The 21,469-nt window shown below is 40.2% G+C and overlaps 1 protein-coding gene across 1 annotated transcript in view; it reads left to right on the forward strand.

Moving 5' to 3' along the window:
- The first annotated feature begins 287 nt into the window (after positions 1–287).
- LOC127656335 (R-spondin-2-like) overlaps positions 288–21,469 on the forward strand; it is a 73,072-nt gene continuing 51,890 nt past the window's right edge. The window contains exon 1 of the mRNA XM_052144615.1: positions 288–1,102. Within this exon, the coding sequence (XP_052000575.1) occupies positions 1,000–1,102 (103 nt within the window). The 5' untranslated portion in view covers positions 288–999. The remainder of the gene's footprint in view (positions 1,103–21,469) is intronic.

A 21,469-nucleotide genomic window follows, 5' to 3' on the forward strand; every position in this document is an offset into this window, starting at 1 on the left:
TTTTTTCAGTAATCAAAGATGACTAAAACCATTTCAAAATACATCCTATTAATTCTAGCCAATGCACTAGGAACCTGGGGAAGCTCATTTGTAGCGTTATAGATAGTGGGAGAAATTCCATTTGTCATCTTCGCAAACTTAAACAAGGAGGGGGGAAACAGCCCTCTCGCTGAGCAAGGGGCTACTGAAACGTCTCTAAAAGCCCCACAAGATTTTGGAGTCTCCACGTGACATGAACGCCTATATAGCATCAGCACCAGTGGAGAGATACTACTCCATCATCAGCCGAGCATTGCAGCACATACCACCGTTACACATCTCCGTGCACATCAAGGGTTTATTCTAAGGCTTTTGCATCCATGTGTTTTCTCATTCTGTCTGGGGAGATTTTTCCGACTGGGATACAAAGGGACTTCTGAGAGACTAAACTTTTCTTGCGCCAGGGATGCTGGATGCTCCAAGTCCACTTTGGCACACGGAAGGAACTTGATACAAGTTACTACTGTTTTTTTTTTTTGGGACTAGACTCACATGTATATTCGCTTTGTGCAGCTACTTTCAAGGAATCCATCCCGTCCTAAGGGTTTTTGGAGATGTCGCTATAGTAGCCCATTCAATGTTGCGCTCGTTCATTTGGACACTTGAGTAAAACTTATTGTTATTTGAATAAAATAGTTTCGCTTGCTTGCATATTGATTCAGCAAGTTGTGTTAGTTACTCAGCGCACCTCGAGTTTAGATATTTGTCTCTTTCCTGACACGTCTCTGTGTGAATAAACCCATTTCGCACTCTCTACATAAAATGACATTAACCGGTGGGGAGAAATTGTGTTTTCTTTACCCGTCTAATGTGTGACATAACAGAGTCCGGACTCCTCAACTCCCCGCTCCTCTTTGGAAACATATACATATTAAAACAACATATACGGACCTCGCTGGCTCACGGCGAGTACCTTCGACGCTTTCTAACCTGAGTCGGGACCAACACACAGCCGCCCAGATGCAGTTTCGAATGTTCTCCTTTGCGCTCATCGTGTTGAACTGTATGGACTACAGCAACTGTCAGACGCAGCAGTCTCACCGCTGGAGAAGAAACAAAAGAGGTGAGGAATCAATGCATTCTCTCCACGCAGCTAGATCCTTTACTACTTCACTAATTAGACATTTAGCTGAACATTTCATTTAAAGTGACTCACAGGAGTGTCCACCAGGAGCAACCTGTTCTTGCCAATATTGCCATGGTAAACATATAGTTAACGCCAAAGTACTATAGTTATATTTTAAAAGCTTTTAGAGTCTTGTCCTTTTTTGTATTATTATTGAAATTGGGGACTAATATCTTTCCATGTTAGATTGCCTTAGTTTTCACAATAACAGTTGTAATTGTGGAAATGTGGCGGAAACTATATAATTACCATGGTTATTTTGTACAGGATAATGTCAGTGTCTTGCTCAATGGTTAAATGGTGACCGTTCATGAATCATTCATTGCAGGATTTGAACCTACAACCTTTAGTTTACCAGCCCAGCGCTTTAACCAATAAGCTACGCCACCATGCACCAGCGTAGTAACTAACTTTTTTTATTTTTTTATTTCCAGACTTCCACATGTATGTTGCAGAAACGTTAAAAAAATAAGCACTCCGCGCTTTTAATGTCAGCAACATTTCAACATAAGACTTTAGACAACCGAGTAGCCGAACTTTTTCCATAGCAATTTGTATTAATTTTTTGGCCATGATTTTCACTGACTGGGCGCGTACTTTTGTTTATTTTTATATAAAGTAAACCATCAAATAGTGTCTGGATGTGTTATGTAAAGTATTGTACAGTAGCTTCAAGAAGAGAAGTTTACATTACGGCTGTGTTTCAACATCTGTTCCTGTCAGAGAATAAGCGTTTACGTAATGAGCATTTGACGGTCCAACAACGCGAAAAAGCGCGTCACTTTTTTTTCTTATTTCTTTTGCAATTGAGTTGTTATGAGTAACTTAGTCCTGGCCCAACCTGGAAAATGTTCTGAAGAGCTTTAAAGTTGCACAATGACATTAACACGCATCGTGACATAAAAAAAAGAAGAGTTGTTGAACCGATTTAAAAATTAGCTAATATGCTTAGCATTTCATTTACGCCATTTAGATGATAGTTACTGTAGCTGGATACTTTCACAATCAGCTGAACTTAAAAAAAACAAAAAAATTTTTTTTTAAATAAATAAATAAATACTCTGGGCTTTTTTTTAGGAGTAAGTCCGAGTTTGCTGAATGAAAAAAAAAAAAAAGGCGCGAACTCACCCAATATGAGCACGATGAATCTAGCGCTTTAGTGTTCGCTCATTTTGAGGGGTGTGTGCTTTGATTACGCGAACCTCTTAAATAATCTGAGAAATACATTATCAAATTCTTGACAGTAGAACAGACCCTCATGGTGCGGTGTTGTCTGGTGGTAATTTGATGAATAGCCGAGCTTTCCTTCAACCTTTTCAAATGTAATGACCCTCCTCGCGCCCTAAGCCGCTTTTAATTGGTCTCACATACAGACATTGATTAAGCTTTGAACAACTGGTGTGCGTATAACAATCCACACTTAAGGGCCGCGGGGATTTAACCCATCTGCAAATATGATTGTTGCGATGCTTAGCCAATGCATGAGGTGCACTTGGGTGCTGGAAGTCAAACATTAAAAACTGATCCATCCCTCTCCTAAGTCTCAAATCCTTCAAGAGATCACTAGTCATTTACTCCATATGACAGGACAACCTCTTACATGGTTCCCTATTGAGCTTGAAACTCTGAATAAAGACACTTGCTGACACACGGCTGATATGCGCACGGAGATGTAAATTGGGAGGCATTCATAGATTTAATGGCATGCAAGGGGAAACCTCTGCTCCGGCTGAGAGCCCCATCCACTGCCCATCTGCAAATAATCATCCAGTCACTGTAGGGAGCTGGCACACACGTTTTAAGCTCTGGTGTTTTTCTACAAGATTTGCGAGTTCAGATACTACTTATTATAATTTTCTTAATGGGATCAAACTTGTTGGCAGAGGTAGACTAGTTAAGTATTTTCTAGGGGATTGGGAAAGTTCAACAGGGGAAATGGTAGCAGAATTGCATCTAGAGGTGAGACAATCCTGTGTTTGTGTAAATGATTACACATTTGTAATGCATGCCTTATAGAGGCACAGTCAACAAGATTTGCCAAATATGATCCTGCACAGGCAAAAAGGTGTGTGTGTTGTGGGGGTGTTTCCAAAAAAGCAGGGCCAAAAGTGATGTTTGAAATGGCGTGGCTGACCGCCAAATTTTAGATTTGCTTCCTTCCTATATTTATCGTGGTTACTGAGGGCAGCATGGGAGGGAGATCACTATTCAGTCAAGTCTAAAATGCTGAAATATTTGTCTTGCCCTCAGCGCTCTTATGACAGCTTTATGTGCAGTCTTTTCTGGCATGCTCCCATGCGCTCTACAATCCCACATCACCCCAGCTACACTGCCCATCTTCTTGAACTGCATTTTTACAAGCCTTTGTCTCAACCACCCCACAAAAAACTATTCATAGTTAACTGAGGCTCAGATCATGCTAATTAAATGGGTAATCTGGGTTCAATACAAATTAAGCTTAATCGACAGCATTTGTGGCATAATAATTACCACAAATATTAATTTCGACTCATCCGTCCTGTTCTTTAAGTAAAGCAAAAATCGAGGATACAGTGAGGCACTTGCAATGGAAGTGAATGGGGCAAGTTTTGGAGGATTTAAATGCAGGAATGTGAAGCTTATATTGTATAAAAACACTTACATTAATGCATCTGTTAAAGCTTGTGTATTATTTTAGCTGTATAGTTGAATAAATCAACATTTGTATGGTCGTTGTAGGGTTTTAGATTTTATGGCACTACATTGTAGTGGCAACAAAGTTGTGAAATTTAATATAACTTTACACAAGATAAGGTTAGTAAGCGATTTTAACATACTACAATCATGTTAACATGCATATTGTTTACAACTTGTGGCTAGCCTATATTTTAATGAATGAATATGAATATTTTAATGTTTATGGACATGGATAAGCCCCATTAACTTCCATTGTTAGTGCCTGACCGTAACCTCAATTTTTGCCTTTTTTTATTTAATTTTTTTAGGAAAAGCAAGGACTAGTCAAAAAATCTTTTAGTGGTAATCCACATTATGCCATAAATGCTGTCAGTTGAGCTTAATTTGTTTGAACCCAGAACATTCCTTTAAAATGTAATCACAAATTAGATTTATTATTATATTTCTATGATATTTATGTATGTATTCGTGGTTGGCATTTCAGTTAACATTCAGAAACATTAAAGTTTCAACTCTGTGCTCCCCATTCAGTGCTTAGCAGTACAAGGAACTGATGCCAGCAAGTTTTGCTATGATATCATTGCTTGGCCCAAGAGTATTACTTTTAATTTTTTTTATTCTCTGGCTAATGATGCCACCTGCTGACTACATAAAAACGGTGAGCTTGTGTACCAGCACAGACCAGAGAAAAGATCCACGCATAGGTCTTGCAGGTTTGGCAAGCCATTAGGGGTGTTAATTCTTTACCATTAAAACTACTGTTCTAATTATTTCAAGAAAGAATTGTTTGAATTTTGTTTAGTATATATATGAGAACATTAAACATAATTGATTTAATTTATATTAGATCCATGCTCAGCATCCAAGATTATCTACCTGCCTTTTTGTTGTTGCACTTTAATTGAAACCCAGCACTATGGGAGGTTAAGAAGCAGCTAGCTCTGATGAATGGTCCGATTAGCTCACAGTAATGAAACTAATAGAAGCCTGTTTCTAGAGAAACACAGTCATTGTAATCAATGGGAAAGTGGGGGAGAGGAAAGGCTTAGCTACATCCTGGAGCTCCTGAGCTACAAGACGGACACCCTGATGGGATTAGGGGGAAAGCACCTGCATTTTAACACTAAACCATCAAACATTTATATCTTAATCTGCTGTCTGCACATGGTGATCTGTTCTGGAGATGTGCATGCTTTATACCTCTGATTAATTAATAAACATTAATATTTTATAAAGCAAAAGCAAGGGGTATGTGAACAGAAATGAGAGAATGGAGGATGGTCAGTTCAAGAGTTAAAGGGATAGTTCATCCGAAATAGAAAATACTGCCATCATTTACTCACCCTCATGTAGTTCCCAGCCTGTCAGACTTACTTTCTTCAGTGGAACACAAAAGGAAACACCTTTCACTATCATTGCATCAGTTTTCCAGACAATGAAAGTGAATGGTGACTGAAGTTAACATTCTACCATTCCCCTTTTTAATGTGTAACACTGCAGATTACTGAGTCAATGATGTGTGCAAATTAGAGAAAATAATGGCCTTGAAAGCAATGGGTAAGGTTGTAAAAGACCTCTTTGTTTTAGAATGATCATGACATTAAAATCCAACTGGTCGGCACAGCGAAAGGACATAGAGAGCAGTTGGTTTCAAATCTATGCCTGCTAGAAGTTTACCCAAGGTCCCAGGTTTAAGGGTGTAAGTGTTAATGTTGGCCCTTGCAATGTTCATGCCATTTAATGCCTTAATGAAGTGCCTGACAGTATGGGTGAATACTCCAGAGCCTCTTTATTTCAACAAAAATAAAGGGGAAAAACATTCCGCAACACTTTCTTCGGAAAAAATGAAAAGCGCTACAGCCGACATGTCTTTCAAAGGGGCCTTTTCATAAGATGCCACTCTAATCAGTAATGGAATGGATGTTCATTTCATCAAGTAAATGTGTGTGTGTGTGTGTGTGTGTGTGTGTGTGTGTGTACAGTCGCAGCTCTCTCACCCAGCCATTTATTCTTGCAGCCAGGACTTTTTTTATTTCAGTTGTTGGACAGCTCTCCTCTGTCTTGTTAAGTACTCGCCATGTCCTCTCCTGTTACACTGCAGCTTGCCGTTGGTCTGTGTCGTGATCACATTGGCAAATCTTTTAAAAGTAAGAGTGCGTGAGTGAGAATATCATTAGCGCTGCTCACTGGAAGAAGAGTTTGAACTGGGGGTATGGGAGAGAGTTTGGGAGGGATGGTAAGCATATCTGAGGATATCAATTAGAGATGGTTTAATTGGAGCACCATCACCTAAGAGGGATTCAATCTTTTGTTGTCCTAAGTGAGCAGATAACACATAATGAGACATGACTATTCCCCACTTTATATCCCCATTCAGTTACCTTGTAGGTGTGTTTTTAGTGTGCATTCATGTGAAATTTACTAGATTTCTTTTTATTATTTCGGCAGAAAATGTGGTGCTTGTCCATGCAAAACTCACCACCACAATGTGAAGGTTTTCTGAGTGGTTGGTAGCACTTTGCATGTGGTTGCTAGGTAGCTGCTTGCTTGCTTACCTCAAAAAGCCCACTCCTTAGCAGAGACATGCCCCCTCAGATTTTGATCCAGGTAGATATTTAATGGACTATTTGAAATACCATAAATTTGTTCCTTCTGTGATTTAATCGAATGATTATTGTATGTAAAAAAAAAAAAAAGTTTGTCTAAAACATTGTGGCATAAATCTTTATTCACATGTCTATATTTAGCCAGTCCAATCGACACATTTTGCTATACTGTAGGTGGCATCCTGTGGGTGATCCAGAGCTTGCGCTCACGAGGAAGGTCAAGCACACAAGGGAGCGCAAAGTGGTAATAACATTTTATGTTAATGGTTAATGGTAATCTCTAATTCTAATCACTAGACATACAGTATGTGGGGCCTCTTTTCAATGTAAATGTATAGGAATTTTTCTGTAGTTTTGCCTACCAGGTGAAAATCACAAATCTGATTATTTAGAAAAGAAATGGCACACCTCTCCTTATTATGATGTATGACTTCAATTAAGTATGAGCAATTGTAATAGTAATTCTTGCAGGTTAAGTTTATTAATATGTTTACAAACTTGACCCTAACCTGATCCTGATCTGTAATTTTAATGATGTAATTTTTGTGTGGTGAATGACATACATTCAAAATTGATCTTTCAAGTTTGGAATTGGAAACACTAAGCAAGGCAAACGGCCAGAGGAAAGACACTGCCGTGCTACGCCGCTGAGTCACGAAAGCAAGACAGGGAGGTGAACCTGCTGGTCCTCTTTTTGCAGATCTGAATAATTTTTTTTTTCACATGCCACCTTGACCAATAAACTCAGTTAACTCTGATTCACTGAAAAATGCCCAAAGTTTGCTGTCCAACAGGGTGTGCTGTGTTTGCCAGTCCAAATGGTTTCCTCTCATAACCAGGATGCTGCCTCATTTTCAAAGCAGAGAATTGATGATCGTTGTATCCATGCAGCTGTCAGAGACCGTTTTGTAACACTTTCCGTGCCTTCATTCATCGGCTGTGTCTCATTTGGAAGGCTGTGTGAGGTTGCATTTGTTGGCCACATACGTCATTGAGGCTGTCTCGTTTCAGAAAAGTGAGTTGGACTATGCAGCCTTCGAATGCGACCTTCTTTCAAGGGAATTGGAGGATGCATGAGGTGTATCCTTCGTGGGCACTCACAACCCACAATTCCTCGCCACCAACCTCAATCTTTGTCATCTGAGGATCCCATATGCTGGCAATGCTAAATGTCAAACAGATGGTTTGCTCTCAGGCTACATTTTACCACACTGTAAAAGTTCATTTACGGAAATGTGAAATAAATTAGTTACTATATTAATCTTATAATATGCTCCACATTGCCTGATGGTGACTGAAAACTCTAGTGCTTCAGACAAAAGTTCCAGTGTGCCTTATTTAACCTTTACCTCTGATATTTCGCCAATAGCCAGCCCCCTAAAGTAATTACACCTTAATGTGTTTTGTATAAATCTACTAAATATAGTAACCTAATTGGGTTCAATTCTTTATTGAGGAATACAACTTTTTAATATGGGATTTGTTTCCAAGAGGTGAGCATAAAATAACGATGCAGAAGAATAAAAAAGTAGCTTTTACAAGAGGTATTCAAAGACGGGGCTTGAATTACAATGCAAATGTACATATGCATCAGACAGATGCCTTTGGCATATGCTTATGTTATGTTTCAGAATATTGTCTGCATTTTGAGTTAAATGACAAGTATTGTAGTTCAACTACAATAAAAAAACTGCGTCTCAACAACCGTGCGTTTTGTTCCATTTTGTTGCACTCCATCTTGCTGTTTTTAATGCAAGAATGCATCATATATGAATGCCCTTAGATTTGCACATAGACTATGTGCCATGCATGTTATTCTCTACTGAGCAAAGCATTGGTTTTTACTTCAGATTTATCTTTTACTTGTTTGCTATTATCTGGACATTTGACAAAATGAGGCAATACCTTACTGACATAGTTTTGACTTTTCTGTGACATATATTATATCACCAAGCATACAGCTAACCTGCTGGTCTGAGCCCCACACTACCATATGAATCACCAACTCCTCATATCCTTAGCCAGCTATATGAGAAAGAACTGGAGAGACAGGCTAATGGGGTGTCAGTTGAGTGTGCTGGACATTTTGAAGAATTTAATTGGTGGTTCAAAGTGCCTCGGAAGAGTAAGAGAAAAACTGAACTGCCTTAAGGAGGTTCTCAGCCCTTGTTCCCAGTCTTTGCCCTTGCCAGGTTTTATTCTGTACTGTGTGTCCGTATGTGTGCTCCTTCCTAGTCCAAATCGATCTGTGAAGCCTTGTTGGTAATGTGAGCTCTGTAGGTCTTCTCAGATAGAAACACACACAGGTCAGGAGGGGGACAGATTAGCGTGATTTTGACAAGTAAGCCATTTTCCTGGATGTTTTGTTGGTCCTGGAACATGCATACAAATTTCAGTATTTATGTTCAAAATTCTCACGCAAAATTTGTGGTAGATTCACAACAGGTGTGCACGCACATACATTTGTTACCCTCTTTCTTATGTTGATGAATACGGATTATTCTAAATGCAGTGAATGGCAGCAAGATCTTTGACCAAAGCCATTCTTAAAACCAGTTGAATCACAATTAACAGCTTTTATATAGGCCTACAGGTGATCGACTATATTTTGATTCAGAACCTATTTCCAGAATGAGCTATAATGCACATCTTTTTTGTTACCCTGAAATTAAATGTATGGTCACTTAGTTATTCAGTTGCAAATAAAATATACTGTATACAAATATTTTAGCTTCACACATTCAATGTTTATATGGCCTCAGAATCTGTGATTTTTGCATTAGTGTGAATTAATCGATAATTCATGATTTCTCTGTGCAAACATTTGGACACAGGTTTTACGCATGATTATGTGTGTTCACACGTAAAGAAAGAGATTCATTGCATAATCCGAATCATTAACTACCCCTAAAATCAGAGGGAAATGGCAGGTTGATATGAATATTGTATAAACCCCTAACTCTATATCCCTGATCTTTACCCTAACCTTACACTTTTCCCTATCCTTAAAATCTGATTGGTCCTTAGGAATATTGTTCCAGAACCTACAAGAATTTTGATCCAGGAACAACTTTTCGAAATCACATTCACCGAGGCGGGCGTGTGGGGCCTGTGTCTGGCTCTGATAGATATTTACATCCACACCTACACAAATCGCTGGAACAACAACAGGAAGCATTGGGCAGCCGTTTGCCCACCCTTATCTCAATAACACTCGACAGATGGACGGACCTCCTCTGTTAGCCTGCACTTGATAGGACCTCTAATTACACATCCAAACCACATCAAACCAGCCCTCCACACGTCTTGCCTTCAGTATGGGGCGGAAGTGAGCCGTCAGGGGCAATAAAGCTACACCGCTCGCTTGTAATTTGTCCATCCAACAGACGTGGATTGAGCCTGAGCCTCATCCCCTTTGCCCTGTCATTGTGCCCGTCTCCATTGTGGGTCTCGGTCGAGGATGTCTGGACCTTCTAACAACTTAGAGATGAGGGAGAGACACCCTGGCTATGCCTGCCTGTGGAACCCAGAAATTCTGGTGTGGTTTTAATCAGGGCCAGGCATGGTAGTCATTAGAGTGCCCTGGTGAGCTCATTGTCTTTCTTTGTCTCTCTCTCTCTCTCTCTCTCTCTCTCTCTCTCTCTCTCTCCTCTCTCTCTCTCTCTCTCTTTGAGTACTCGACATGAAACTCAAATGTGAAGGGGTCCTAAAAAGTCACTAAGTCTACAGATACTCACATGAGGAAGTGAGTTTGAGTCTAAGCTATCTGTAGTTTTCTGTACGCAGTGGCCAGTATTTATCTGTAATCAGTGTATTCGTAAGTGTATACTTCTAAATCACCAGTCAATATTTGCTTATTGGAAAAGAAAAGAAGGAAAAAAAAAGTTCTTCAAAACATTCTGCTCTGTAACTTCTATATTATATAATTAACCATAATCTTTTTGTAATGGGAAATTATTATAGCCTTTATTCCAAGGAATTTATGTCAACCGTATGAATTTATTATGGACAGGAGTGTAAAAATGCTGAATTAACTTCATAACTATCATGCTGTCACTAACATTGTTTATAACTTTTCTCACACATACTTAGGTACTCGTTTTCCTCAAGAGAAAGAGCATTTTATTATTTGTAAGGGATAATGTACTGTCAGCAAGTCCTTTTGCATTGTGGAAATCACCGGGTCCTAGAAGAGGTTTATTTTGAGGTCAAATATATTGTATATATATATATATATATATATATATATACAAGCCCTATATGCGCTTTGTAATCTGTCACACGTAATTTGGGGAAATTTACAAGCTTGAGTTATGATTTTAATGTGCATGTGGCCTTGAAACGCTTTCCTTAGGCTCTTTGGTTACAGAACATGTTTTGTCGCAGGAAACTTCAATTGTGGTGAGTTAATTTATTTAGCGACTTCTGTATGTTTCTATTTTTGTCCCATTATTTTATGTTTGTCTTTGTTAACTACCAACTAGGCTCAGTGGTAGATAGATATTTACAGGGGTTCAAGCCTGTTGTGGGGGAGAATAGTAAAAGAAAAATTTCAATCTACATTTTTCAAATCCCCACCCACTCAGTTATCCACTTGAATTACATCTTGGCTGACTTCAACTGTGTATTATTTTATTTGAACTGGTGCCAGACCTCAGGAGCACACCGTCTTCTCTTGTGTAAACAGCAGACACAGAGTGGGATAGAATGTACAAAAGTATCTGCAAGCAGGGGTCACATGTAGTTTGCATGTTTACATCCTAATGGCTTTAGTAACGGCACTCCATGGCATTAATTAAAGGAATAGTTCACCCAAAAATTATTCTGTCACACTGACTTTATGCAGAACACAAAATGAAAATTTTTATGAATATCCTATTCAGCATAAGAAAGCAACTCAACTTTAAAAAGACTTTAAAATAGTGTCAAAGGCAAGAGAAGAAAGTTAAATGGTGTGGTCAGCATGTTTATGGGAGTACAGGGACGTACGGGGGCTGTATCTGAGATGTATCTGGCTGGCAGACAGGTCTGTTTTGGTAAGAGCAAGAAGAGGTTGAAGTTGAGTAATTATCACAGAGCTCTTTAGTGTAAGCTCTGCCCTGGGGAGCAGAAGAGATGAGCAACCATTACATAAAACCCTGCCCTGGTGTGCATTTGTATCTGGAAGTGCTCAGGCACTTAGCTTGCTTGCCAGGTTATAATTGCGATTTGACAAGTTTAAAACAATAAATGGAAATTTTATACATCGTGCCACCCATGTGTGGAGGAAACCGCAACAGTAGAACCTATTTAAAATAATAAAAAAAGTTTTATTATTAGTTTTATAGTTAATGGCAAGGGTGTTGCGTGGTATCCTGTGAAATGTTTTTTACTAATTAGCTCAGTAGGTTCGGCAACCTTTTTGATGGCCTTGTATAAATTGTGGAGCTATTTGTGGAGTAGAAGCTTCAGTCTTGGGCAACAAGCTTTGAAGTCCCCTCTCAGTGGTTGGGACCATATGAGGTCCTCAGCATGCTTCTGCCTACCACCCCTGTGGTGCTCTTCACTTTTGACCTGATGGATCTCTTGTGATCTGGCCTACTGGGGAAGGCTTTAACCATGGAGGTGGAGAAGTGGTCTCGTTAAACTGTGAATGAGGTAATACCTTTCATGTTCCCCAGGATAGTCGGAGTGAGGCGTGACGGCAGACAATAATGTGTAGAGGAAGCCCTGCTGGGTTGTGTCTCTGTATTTGTGTGTGTGGAAGGGTTTTGTGTGTGCATTCAAGGATTCGAAACAGAGATTTTCTCCTTCCTTTTGGGGCTGAGGAAAAATATAGATTTTCGGATTAATTACATTTTTCATTTGAACGATCCTGATATCAATTCCTTAAAATCCCAAGATCAGTCTTTTACTTAAAAAGTTTTTGTTGTATTGGTTGGTATATCTGTTTACCTCTATGTTCATACTTAACAGACAAACACCCCAGTGTGAGTAATATGACTGTATTAAACATGTCACATTACACTTTGCAGCAGACGCACTGTAGGACAGATTATATATTTATATACACATAATGTGATTTTAACACTTCTTAATACGGGCAAACTGGGAGAAGGTTCAAGTGGACAAACTAGTTACAGAGTCTAGGAGAAGCAAAACTATATAAAAGAGAGCTCCTTTGTGATTTTTGCCTCATCATCTTAACTCTTGTGTAACTTTTTGTTGCATTGGATTGTGGTGCTATTTTATATGATGTGGCATGGGATAGTAGTGGCAGACGGGGAAGGGAGGGCCATGTGAGGCTGCTAATGCTCAATGGTGTGAAAAAATCCTAGGCATGCTGTTTCTCTGATCACTAGCTCTGACATTGCTTTGTCTCCATGCGGGGAGCCCACTGCTAACTCCTTTAGAACAGCATGTGTGACTGAATTCTGGGATTCAGAACCCATTGTGCCACAAGTGTGAAAATTAGGTGTGAGGTTTATGTGTGATAAATTACCAACAGGTGTGCTAATTTTAGCCATTCTACTTCCCACCCTCTCCAACCACAGCCCTCCTTTTCTGTTGCTCTACCACTCTCTTTAGCTCTTCCTTTTATCTCTCTTATCTCTTCAAACCCACACTGAACCTTTACAGACTTGAGAACACAGCCTGCTCTCACTACCTGTGAAAAATGTGTGTGGTGGAAAAAGTTGAAATTCATTCAAATTCCATCATAAAAAAGTGAGACTGGCAGGAACATAAAACATTTTTTCACACATCATGACAGATTGCATTTTGCACCTTATGGCACCTGCACCTTCTCTATGGTCTGCACATAAAACACTCCTTTTGTGTTTATGAGATGCATAACATGCAAAGGACTACTTGACCTCTCAGTCAAAAGAAATGTCATTGCTTTGGGATTTGGGTAAGCTTGCAGCATGAGTTCAGCTATGCATATCCTTGTATTTGCATTTAAATGGGAACCATTTTCTATTATATTAATTGTAGCTTGTTAAATTAATTAATGATCTCCAGTGTTTAATAGCTGTATTCCTGGTTAAGAAATACACTAGCCATGATGCTGAGGTAGAACATTCACAGAATGCCAAACGAGAGCCAACCGGGCACTAAAGTGACCACTCACTCTTGTGACGCATTGTGAATGATGCAATCGAATCGTTCTCCTTACATTCTCAAGCTACTTATATATTTGAACATATTTGGATATTTTGGAATAAACTTTAAATATGTTTTTTTCCATCCTTGTATCAATGACTTAACATCAAAAGAGTACAGTATATTTACATTGTTTTTAATTTGATTAAGTCATTCACAGTGCTTCATGGAAATGTAGTTTATTCCCTCATTAAAGACATTAAGTACACAATTTTGTACCTTCATGTTTTTGTCCAATTCTTTAAATAAGTTTGCTTTTTGCTTTAAGTCAAAGCTTGTCATCTTGTGATTCACTTTGTAGCTGGTTTTTATTTAGACTTATATGAAATCCCTATGTAAAAATTAATGAGAAACACTTTCTGACCCCCCCCCCACACACACACACAGAATTTTAGGAGCAACTCTTAGAAATTAGCGACGTGTCACTCCTAATTTTAGGACTCATAATATTTTCATCTAAAAGTAATTCATGAAGCATATTTAACACTAAATGTAGCTCCTAAACACACGGCAGCTTAGAAGTCCTCCTGAGGACTTCTAGACGTTTATTAACATTGACATTTAACATCTTTTTAAAGTTGCGTCTTTTTCTAGATGACCTTCCATCTTTGTGTCATTCCTGGATGCGGTCGTTACCTCTCCGCTTCTGACGGCCACAAGCACTGCCTCTCGTGTCTGGGAAGAGATCACACAGAGGCAGCTGGCTCATGTTCTCACTGCGAGAACATGACCATGGCAACGTTGCGGTCGCAGCTCTCCTTCTTCAGAGGGAAAGACACTCTAGCTGCCCCCTCGTCGTGCCTTCTACCCACAGGTGTGCCGGCCCAGTCTGAGGCAGACACCGAGCAGTCCTCTTTGCTTACCCGGGCCGCCGTGAGTGTCGGGCTGGACTGGAACCCTCCATCATCCCCTCAGCCCTCGTGGCTAGACGATTGGTTCCTGGGTTTGCACACTACGGACCTCCTGCAAGTCCATCAGGTCAAGAGATCTGCACTATTAGTCCTGGTCCTGATGTGCTGCAGGAACTGTGCTCGGCGGCCAACCTCGCCCTCCGGGCCACGAAGGCCACAGCGCATGCACTCGGACAGGCATTGGCCACCCTCGTGGTACAGGAATGCCATCTGTAGCTGAATCTGGTCGAGATGCGGGACCCCGACAAGGCTCGCTATCTCAGCGCCCCCAGATCGGCCTATTCAGCGACACCATAGAGGGCTTTGCCCAGCAGTTCTCGACGGTGAAGAAACAGACGACGGCCATTCAACGCATCTTGCCATGCCGCGGCTCAAGTTCCTGCATTCTGTCACAAGTGCTTCGAGCCTCTCCTCAGTACAACCACCTCAGGACAAAGCAACGCTCCCCGACGTGACGTCGCCTGCTCCCCCCCGCCGCAAGGCCCCACCTCCAGGTACGTCACATGTGATCGTCCCCTTAGTGCCCCTTACCCGGAGCTTGGACGCGTGGCTTACGCTTTCCAACCCATCGCCAGGACCATCTGACTCAGCTACGCGATTCAGTTCTCAGGCACTCGCCCCATTTCAGCAGTGTCTGCGTTATCTCGGTGCAGAGTGAAAACGCCTCCACCCTGCACAAGGACGCGATAGAGCCTGTCCCTCCAGCCGAAATGGAGAAGAGTATCTACGGCCCTTACGCCATCGTACCCAAGAAAGGCTGTGGGTTGCGGCCAATCTTGAACCTGCGAGTTCAGAACCGGGCCTTGCACAGACTCCCGTTATGACATGCGTCTGGCATCAAGATTGGTTCGCGGCGGTAGACCTGAAGTATCCGTACTTTCACGTCTCAATATTACTCCGTCACAGATGCTTTCGATGGCCAGTCATATTAGTACAAGGTCCTCCCCTTCGGTCTGTCCATGTCCCCTCGCATCTTCACGAAAGTCGCAGAGGCAGTTCTTGCCCCATTAAGGGAAGTGGGCATTCGCATACTCAACTACCTCGATGACTGGCTAATCTTAGCGCACTCTCGACAGTTGCTCTGTGCACACAGGGACCTCAGCCGTTTAGGGCTTTGTGTCAACTGGGAAAAGAGCAAGCTCTCCCCGGTTCAGAGCATCTCTTTTCTCGGCATGGAGTTAGACTCAGTCTCAATGATAGCACGCCTCATGAGCAAGCATGCGCAGCTGGTGCTGAACTGCCTGAGTTCATTCAGACCGGGCACAGTGGTTCCACTGAAACAATTTCAGAAGCTCCTGGGGCATATGGCATCCTCAGCGATGGTTGCGGCGCTCGGGTTGATGCATATGAGACCTCTTCAGCACTGGCCTCTGACTCGAGTCCTGAGATGGGTACAGCGCCAGGGCACATACCGTGTGACCCTCACCCCTTCCTGCCATCACTTATTCAGCCCGTGGACAGACCTCTGTTTTCTACGGACAGGAGTCCCCCTACAGCAGGTGTTCAGACGCGTCGTAGTTACTATGGATGCCTCCTAGTTATATAATAATCACGTTATTCTCTGCCTTTGATGTCAAACCGTGTAGAGACATGTGCTCAACATGTGCACACATTGGATAAGCCGGTGAGAACACCAGTAAAGGTGTTTACATGTACAAAAATCTACCCATCCCGTGTCAACTGTTTTATTCATACGCCGTTTATGACCTTACAACAATAAAGGACACCGTTTACTGACCTTTCATGACCACATGCATTGACAGCTTATTCAGCATAATCGTGTAAGAACCTGAATATAAACGCACTCATTTTGATTGATCAAGTTTAATTTCCTGCTGGGAATCGAACCAGAAAACGTCTGCTTAAAGTTTCCCTTTTACCTTGTTTTAGGTGGTAAAAACATGTTTGCAGTCTAGTGTTTAAACCTTCAAGCAGGATTGTCATGATAAGCTATTTTAATAGTTGCTACTTAAAATGAGTGAGACAAGTCAGCACTGGCAAATTATAGTGCATGATTATGAGATAGTGGCCTTTGATTAGAGTCTAGTCAGCTTATGTTTGTCATATCTGTAACATCTCTCTGTTTACTAAAAAACATGCCAAGGTATTAGCATGCTCGTCCCCCCTTTTTATTGTGCCAACTACAAGCAAACACCACTGCAAGCTGCCCAAGCTTATAGGATATGTTTAAAATTTAAGTCCACCCATTCAATCACAGATATCCAATCTGTGCTTGCCATGTCTTGCGGGCCTATATCACAGGAACACTCTCACTAAGCTAATAAGCCAGTGCAGCAAAACAAATGTGTTTGCTCAGACACATGGTGCAGAATCATCATAAATTGTAAACATATGCATACAGTACAGTCTGTTAAAATAAACTGGAGTGGGGGGAACAACATGGATCCCCAAATCCTGGTTATTTCCAGCTTCAAAGTAGTCGGAGGTGCGATTCAGCACATTGTGTGCTAAATTGGAGCTAAAATGTGCCTGTAGAGCAAAATGAGCCTCTGCCATCCACCAGCACCATGGCTCTGGTTTATTAATCTTTAGCAAAGTGTGATTTTCATATCCATGATGAATGAAGTCTGAATGCAACAAATGTGGTGGTTTAATGGAGTTTTCCATGTACTCACTTCAATCATGTAGAACAATGTGGAGGTCTCAGTGGTCTGGCACCCTTTTTGTGGATGCTCTGAAAATTTTATTGCCTGGAATCAGCAAGGGATACTGGCACTGATTTACCAATGTTGGCAGTTTTGTTCAAATATTTTTATGCCTAGAGATGATCAGACAAACAAGTGAAATCTTCAACAATTGCTTCAAAAAAATGCTTGAAACAATTTCTGTAAGGCATAACTTTCAAAAAGCAGATAAGAATAAAGACTGTAACTGATGTGGTTCGGTGCTGAAAATTGCACACAAAGGGGTCTATTTGATGTACTGTAGATTGCCCTCATAAAAGTGGAAGCTTTAAGAAGCCAATGGGTTTCAGTTTTTTAGGATCTGATTTCTCATTAAAGCTTGTTTCTTTTCCATGAATTGCAACCTGGTCTCATAGAAAAACATTACTATACTATACGAAAAACATTACTATATTCTACTGAAGTGAACACTATAAGTGAACACAAATCACAAGAAAAATATGCAGATTATCATTTCACACTTACACTTACTTTTCACCCTCTTTCCCACACATAGATATACACAAAGTGATACATTTTAACATTTGCATTAAATAACCATTACATGTAGAAGCTTGTTTGTCTACAATTCAATTTTATAGTAGCTCGATTGATACAGAGTTACACATGCAATGCAAAGAACTGGGGTATGAATCCTGAATAGAATGTAAGTTAACTCGTGAAGTGAAAGTGTCACAGAAGCATCACAAAATGTAGCTGCCTCAGCAAATGTGTTTTTCATGTCACATTTGCTTTTTATGGAACTATCGGTTAGGATTTGGGTTCAAGGTTTAGGGTAGGGAGATGAGGTTTATTGAGTCAAAATTCCATAGAGCATTAAAAAGTTTGGGATAATATTTAACTCGCTTTTAGCGCCACACAGTGGACATTTCACCTTGCAACTGCCATAATACATATATATATAATTTCACCAACATCTTGCCACATTCATGACAATTTGTATGACATCAGGCACATGAATTGTGAACTTTTTCCATTTAAATTATTCACAGTATTGCACACTGTTTAAATAGCAAAGAATCTTCTTTGCACTAAGTGAAAATAGTGTTAGATGCTATTTGCACTGTTGCAATCCTTATTTAAATTATAGCAAACTGAATAGAGACATCCCACAGACACCCTACACCAACCCCTGCTCCTAAACCTAAACCTAACCTTCCCTACAAAAATGACCTATGGTTTTTACTACAGTATCCATAGTGTCACCATGGTATTTTTGAGTAAAATCATAGTAACCACAAAATAAAACATGGTTACTATATTAACATCTTATTAGTAACACCGTGGTTAATTGTATCAAAATTTTGTTTTCAGGCAAAAAAATGTGTTTCTCGGTACAACGCACAATCGATTCTGAACTCTGGGAGAAAGCCATCCCTCCTCTCACCCAGACAAGGATGGGAACGTGTGCGATCGACAGACACTGCCTCTTACCCAGATAATACCTTTCTCTGAACTGCCCGACCTTCACTGTGACTAAATCACTGGAAGGAAATCAACTTTCTATTTATTTTTATGTATTATCATAAGTAGTAATAAAGGAAATATTAAGAGTGGAGATAGAAAAAAGTGTGCCAAAAGGCGGAAATCGAACCCTGGTTGGAAAAAACACATTCATACTGCTGTTACACCCCACACCACTGCAGTTAGACCAATGGTCAGTTTGTCATATATTTCTGTGATTCCAACAGTCCGTTGGAGTGCAAATAGTGCTGTGTGGCAGGCGATATTTCCTTTTCTTTTTTTTAAGGGAAGAGAAATACAAACTGAGCCAAGGTTGCAGTTCAAACTTTTTCTGATTTGAATTTCAACTTATCATGAGTATCATGATATAATCAAGGAATAGTATAGGGATAATGTCACCCTGTGATGTCATAGGTATTTGCAAGAGTGTAAGAGATCATTGGGGGCAGTTGCCAGTGTTATACGAGTGTGTATTTGAGGTGGGGTTTGCCCTTTCTTCCTACCTTTGACAGCCCAAGGCGATGCACGTCACAGTTATTTAAGAGTTGTCAAATGTATCTTAGACTGGCTTTTCTGTTGGATCTTACTTGCAGGGTAATTACTGTTGATCAGTATTCAAAACAAATTCAGCCAAAGCTGAATCAAGGCAACACACTCCAACAATGTCGTCATACCATGTGTTATGAGTTTGCGATTCGCATGAATGGAGGACCAAGATTTTTGTGTTTACCTGAATGAACCACAGTCTCTCCCAAAAATCTGGGCAGAGTGAAACTAGCACAGAATATTGTTGGACAGATATTTAGTCCTCCCAAAAGAATTTCATTTCACAGATGTCTGTGGATGAATGTTTGTCTATGGATGAATGCCTTACCTGTCATTATAAACAGCATTTGAAGTTCCTTAGAGGTGATGTCTTCAGGGATGTGTCAGCTTTAGATGAGAGAGGAAAGAAAGTACTGCCTTTGCCACAGAACCTATCAATTCCAAAACTGGAGAGAAAGATTTAGAGAATAAGGGAGAGAAATGAAAACATGGCTAAGAACAAAATAACATCTTCAAAAGAGTAATGACCTTCCATTTTGTTCTCCAAACAAATCAAGGCATTTACCTCTCATACGTTCATACGGATGCTTTTGTGTTCCCCCATGCAGCCTCATTCTTGGCTGATAGAAAAGGTAGATCCCGAGACAGTATGACGAGGGTATTCTGTTGGCTCTTCTACACAAAACATTGCCACACTCTGGACAATTTTCAGAAATGCATATGTAGCCAGTCCTGCTCAACCCACTCTGATAATGATTCAAAGCAGGGTCTCCGGCATGGGAGGTGGGGATGCTAACGAGGAGGCTAAAGACTACAGCCTCTTGTGCCAGTTTCAAGTGCACCTCTTGAGGCCAGGGAAGCGAGGTTTACACATACAGCTCAGCTATCACGTACCAGCTGGCTCAAAGTCATTGTGGTTTCTTTTGCACAGATGTTCAAAGAGGACAAAGGCCTTTGTAAATACAGTTGTAGATTGTTAATGCATGATGAAAGAAGGAACTTGCATATTTTTGTTTTACAAAATATTTGTCCTGTGTTCTCTGTGTAAACAATTTCGCTTTGTTATGGGAAAGAGGAGTTCAAAGAGAGGTGCACGGGTTGTCTAAAGTCAGGGGAGTAAAGCAATATAAAAAGTGGGGGTCGGGGGGCATAATAAGTCATTTTACCTCTGTAATGTGACATATTACCAAGTGAAATAGGATATTCCTTTAGAAAAGATAAGTGAGGCAAGGCTTGATTTAAGCCACTGGGCATTGATAGGCACTTGAAAAGTAGTCTCTATGTGACAGGTGGTTGAAGGGGAGGGGTTTAAAAACAAGAGGGCCCTAACATGTGATGCATCATTTTGCAATAAGGGGACTTGATTTTTTAAAAAAGCAAATAGGGTGACTTTTGATTTCATGTTGACATTGATCTTTGATAAGTACTGATAGCCTTTGGGACAAATGTATCCCTAAGATGTTGAATAGTCCTACTTGGTCTCATAGAATCACATTACTTTACCTTCATTGAACATATCATGGCAGTTTCCTGGTAAATTGAACACTAGTGTCGCTCTATCAATGACTTTTATTCCCTTTCATACAAATCACAATAAAATGGCAGAGAACCGGAGGCCTGAAGAGCATGCAAGTTGACACGTGAGTAGAAAGTGTCATAGAAGCACCACAAAATGACGTGGCTGCTTCAGCATTTGTGTTTTTTATGTCACGTTTGCTTATTAGGATAATATCGGTTAGGTTTTGGGTAGGTTGATTTAGGGTAGGTTGATTGAAAATTTGATAGAGCATTTGCCCAAGATGTGGAATAATTTCCAAGAGAGGTACTGTATTGTGGGTTGTATATTGGAGCTAATAGAAAATAATTAATGTTTTCTTCAATAAATTTGGAGAAATCGACAAAAAATTATTATTTAGTTACACAATACACGCTTGCCATCATAATGTACACTACAGCAGGATAATGTGACAGACTTATTGTAAAGTTTAAAGCTCACAGCTAAATTAGGTTTATCCACTGTAATTTATATAAAACTGGATATTGTGCCAGACCGACACACTTGGATAATTAGTGTTCTTGAGTGACTTAAAAACATAGCCAGAGATGTTGTTTACATATATGAAAGCCACTCAGATCTTTCGGTTTTTCTTGGATGGCCTTTTATTATTCAAACAACAAGGACACATTTCTGCATGAACAAGATACCAGACTAACCAACCAACATCAACATTATGGCTTTGATTCTTTTTTTGA

The sequence above is a fragment of the Xyrauchen texanus genome, chromosome 15, assembly GCF_025860055.1.
Source record: "Xyrauchen texanus isolate HMW12.3.18 chromosome 15, RBS_HiC_50CHRs, whole genome shotgun sequence".
Taxonomy (NCBI): Eukaryota; Metazoa; Chordata; class Actinopteri; order Cypriniformes; family Catostomidae; genus Xyrauchen; species Xyrauchen texanus.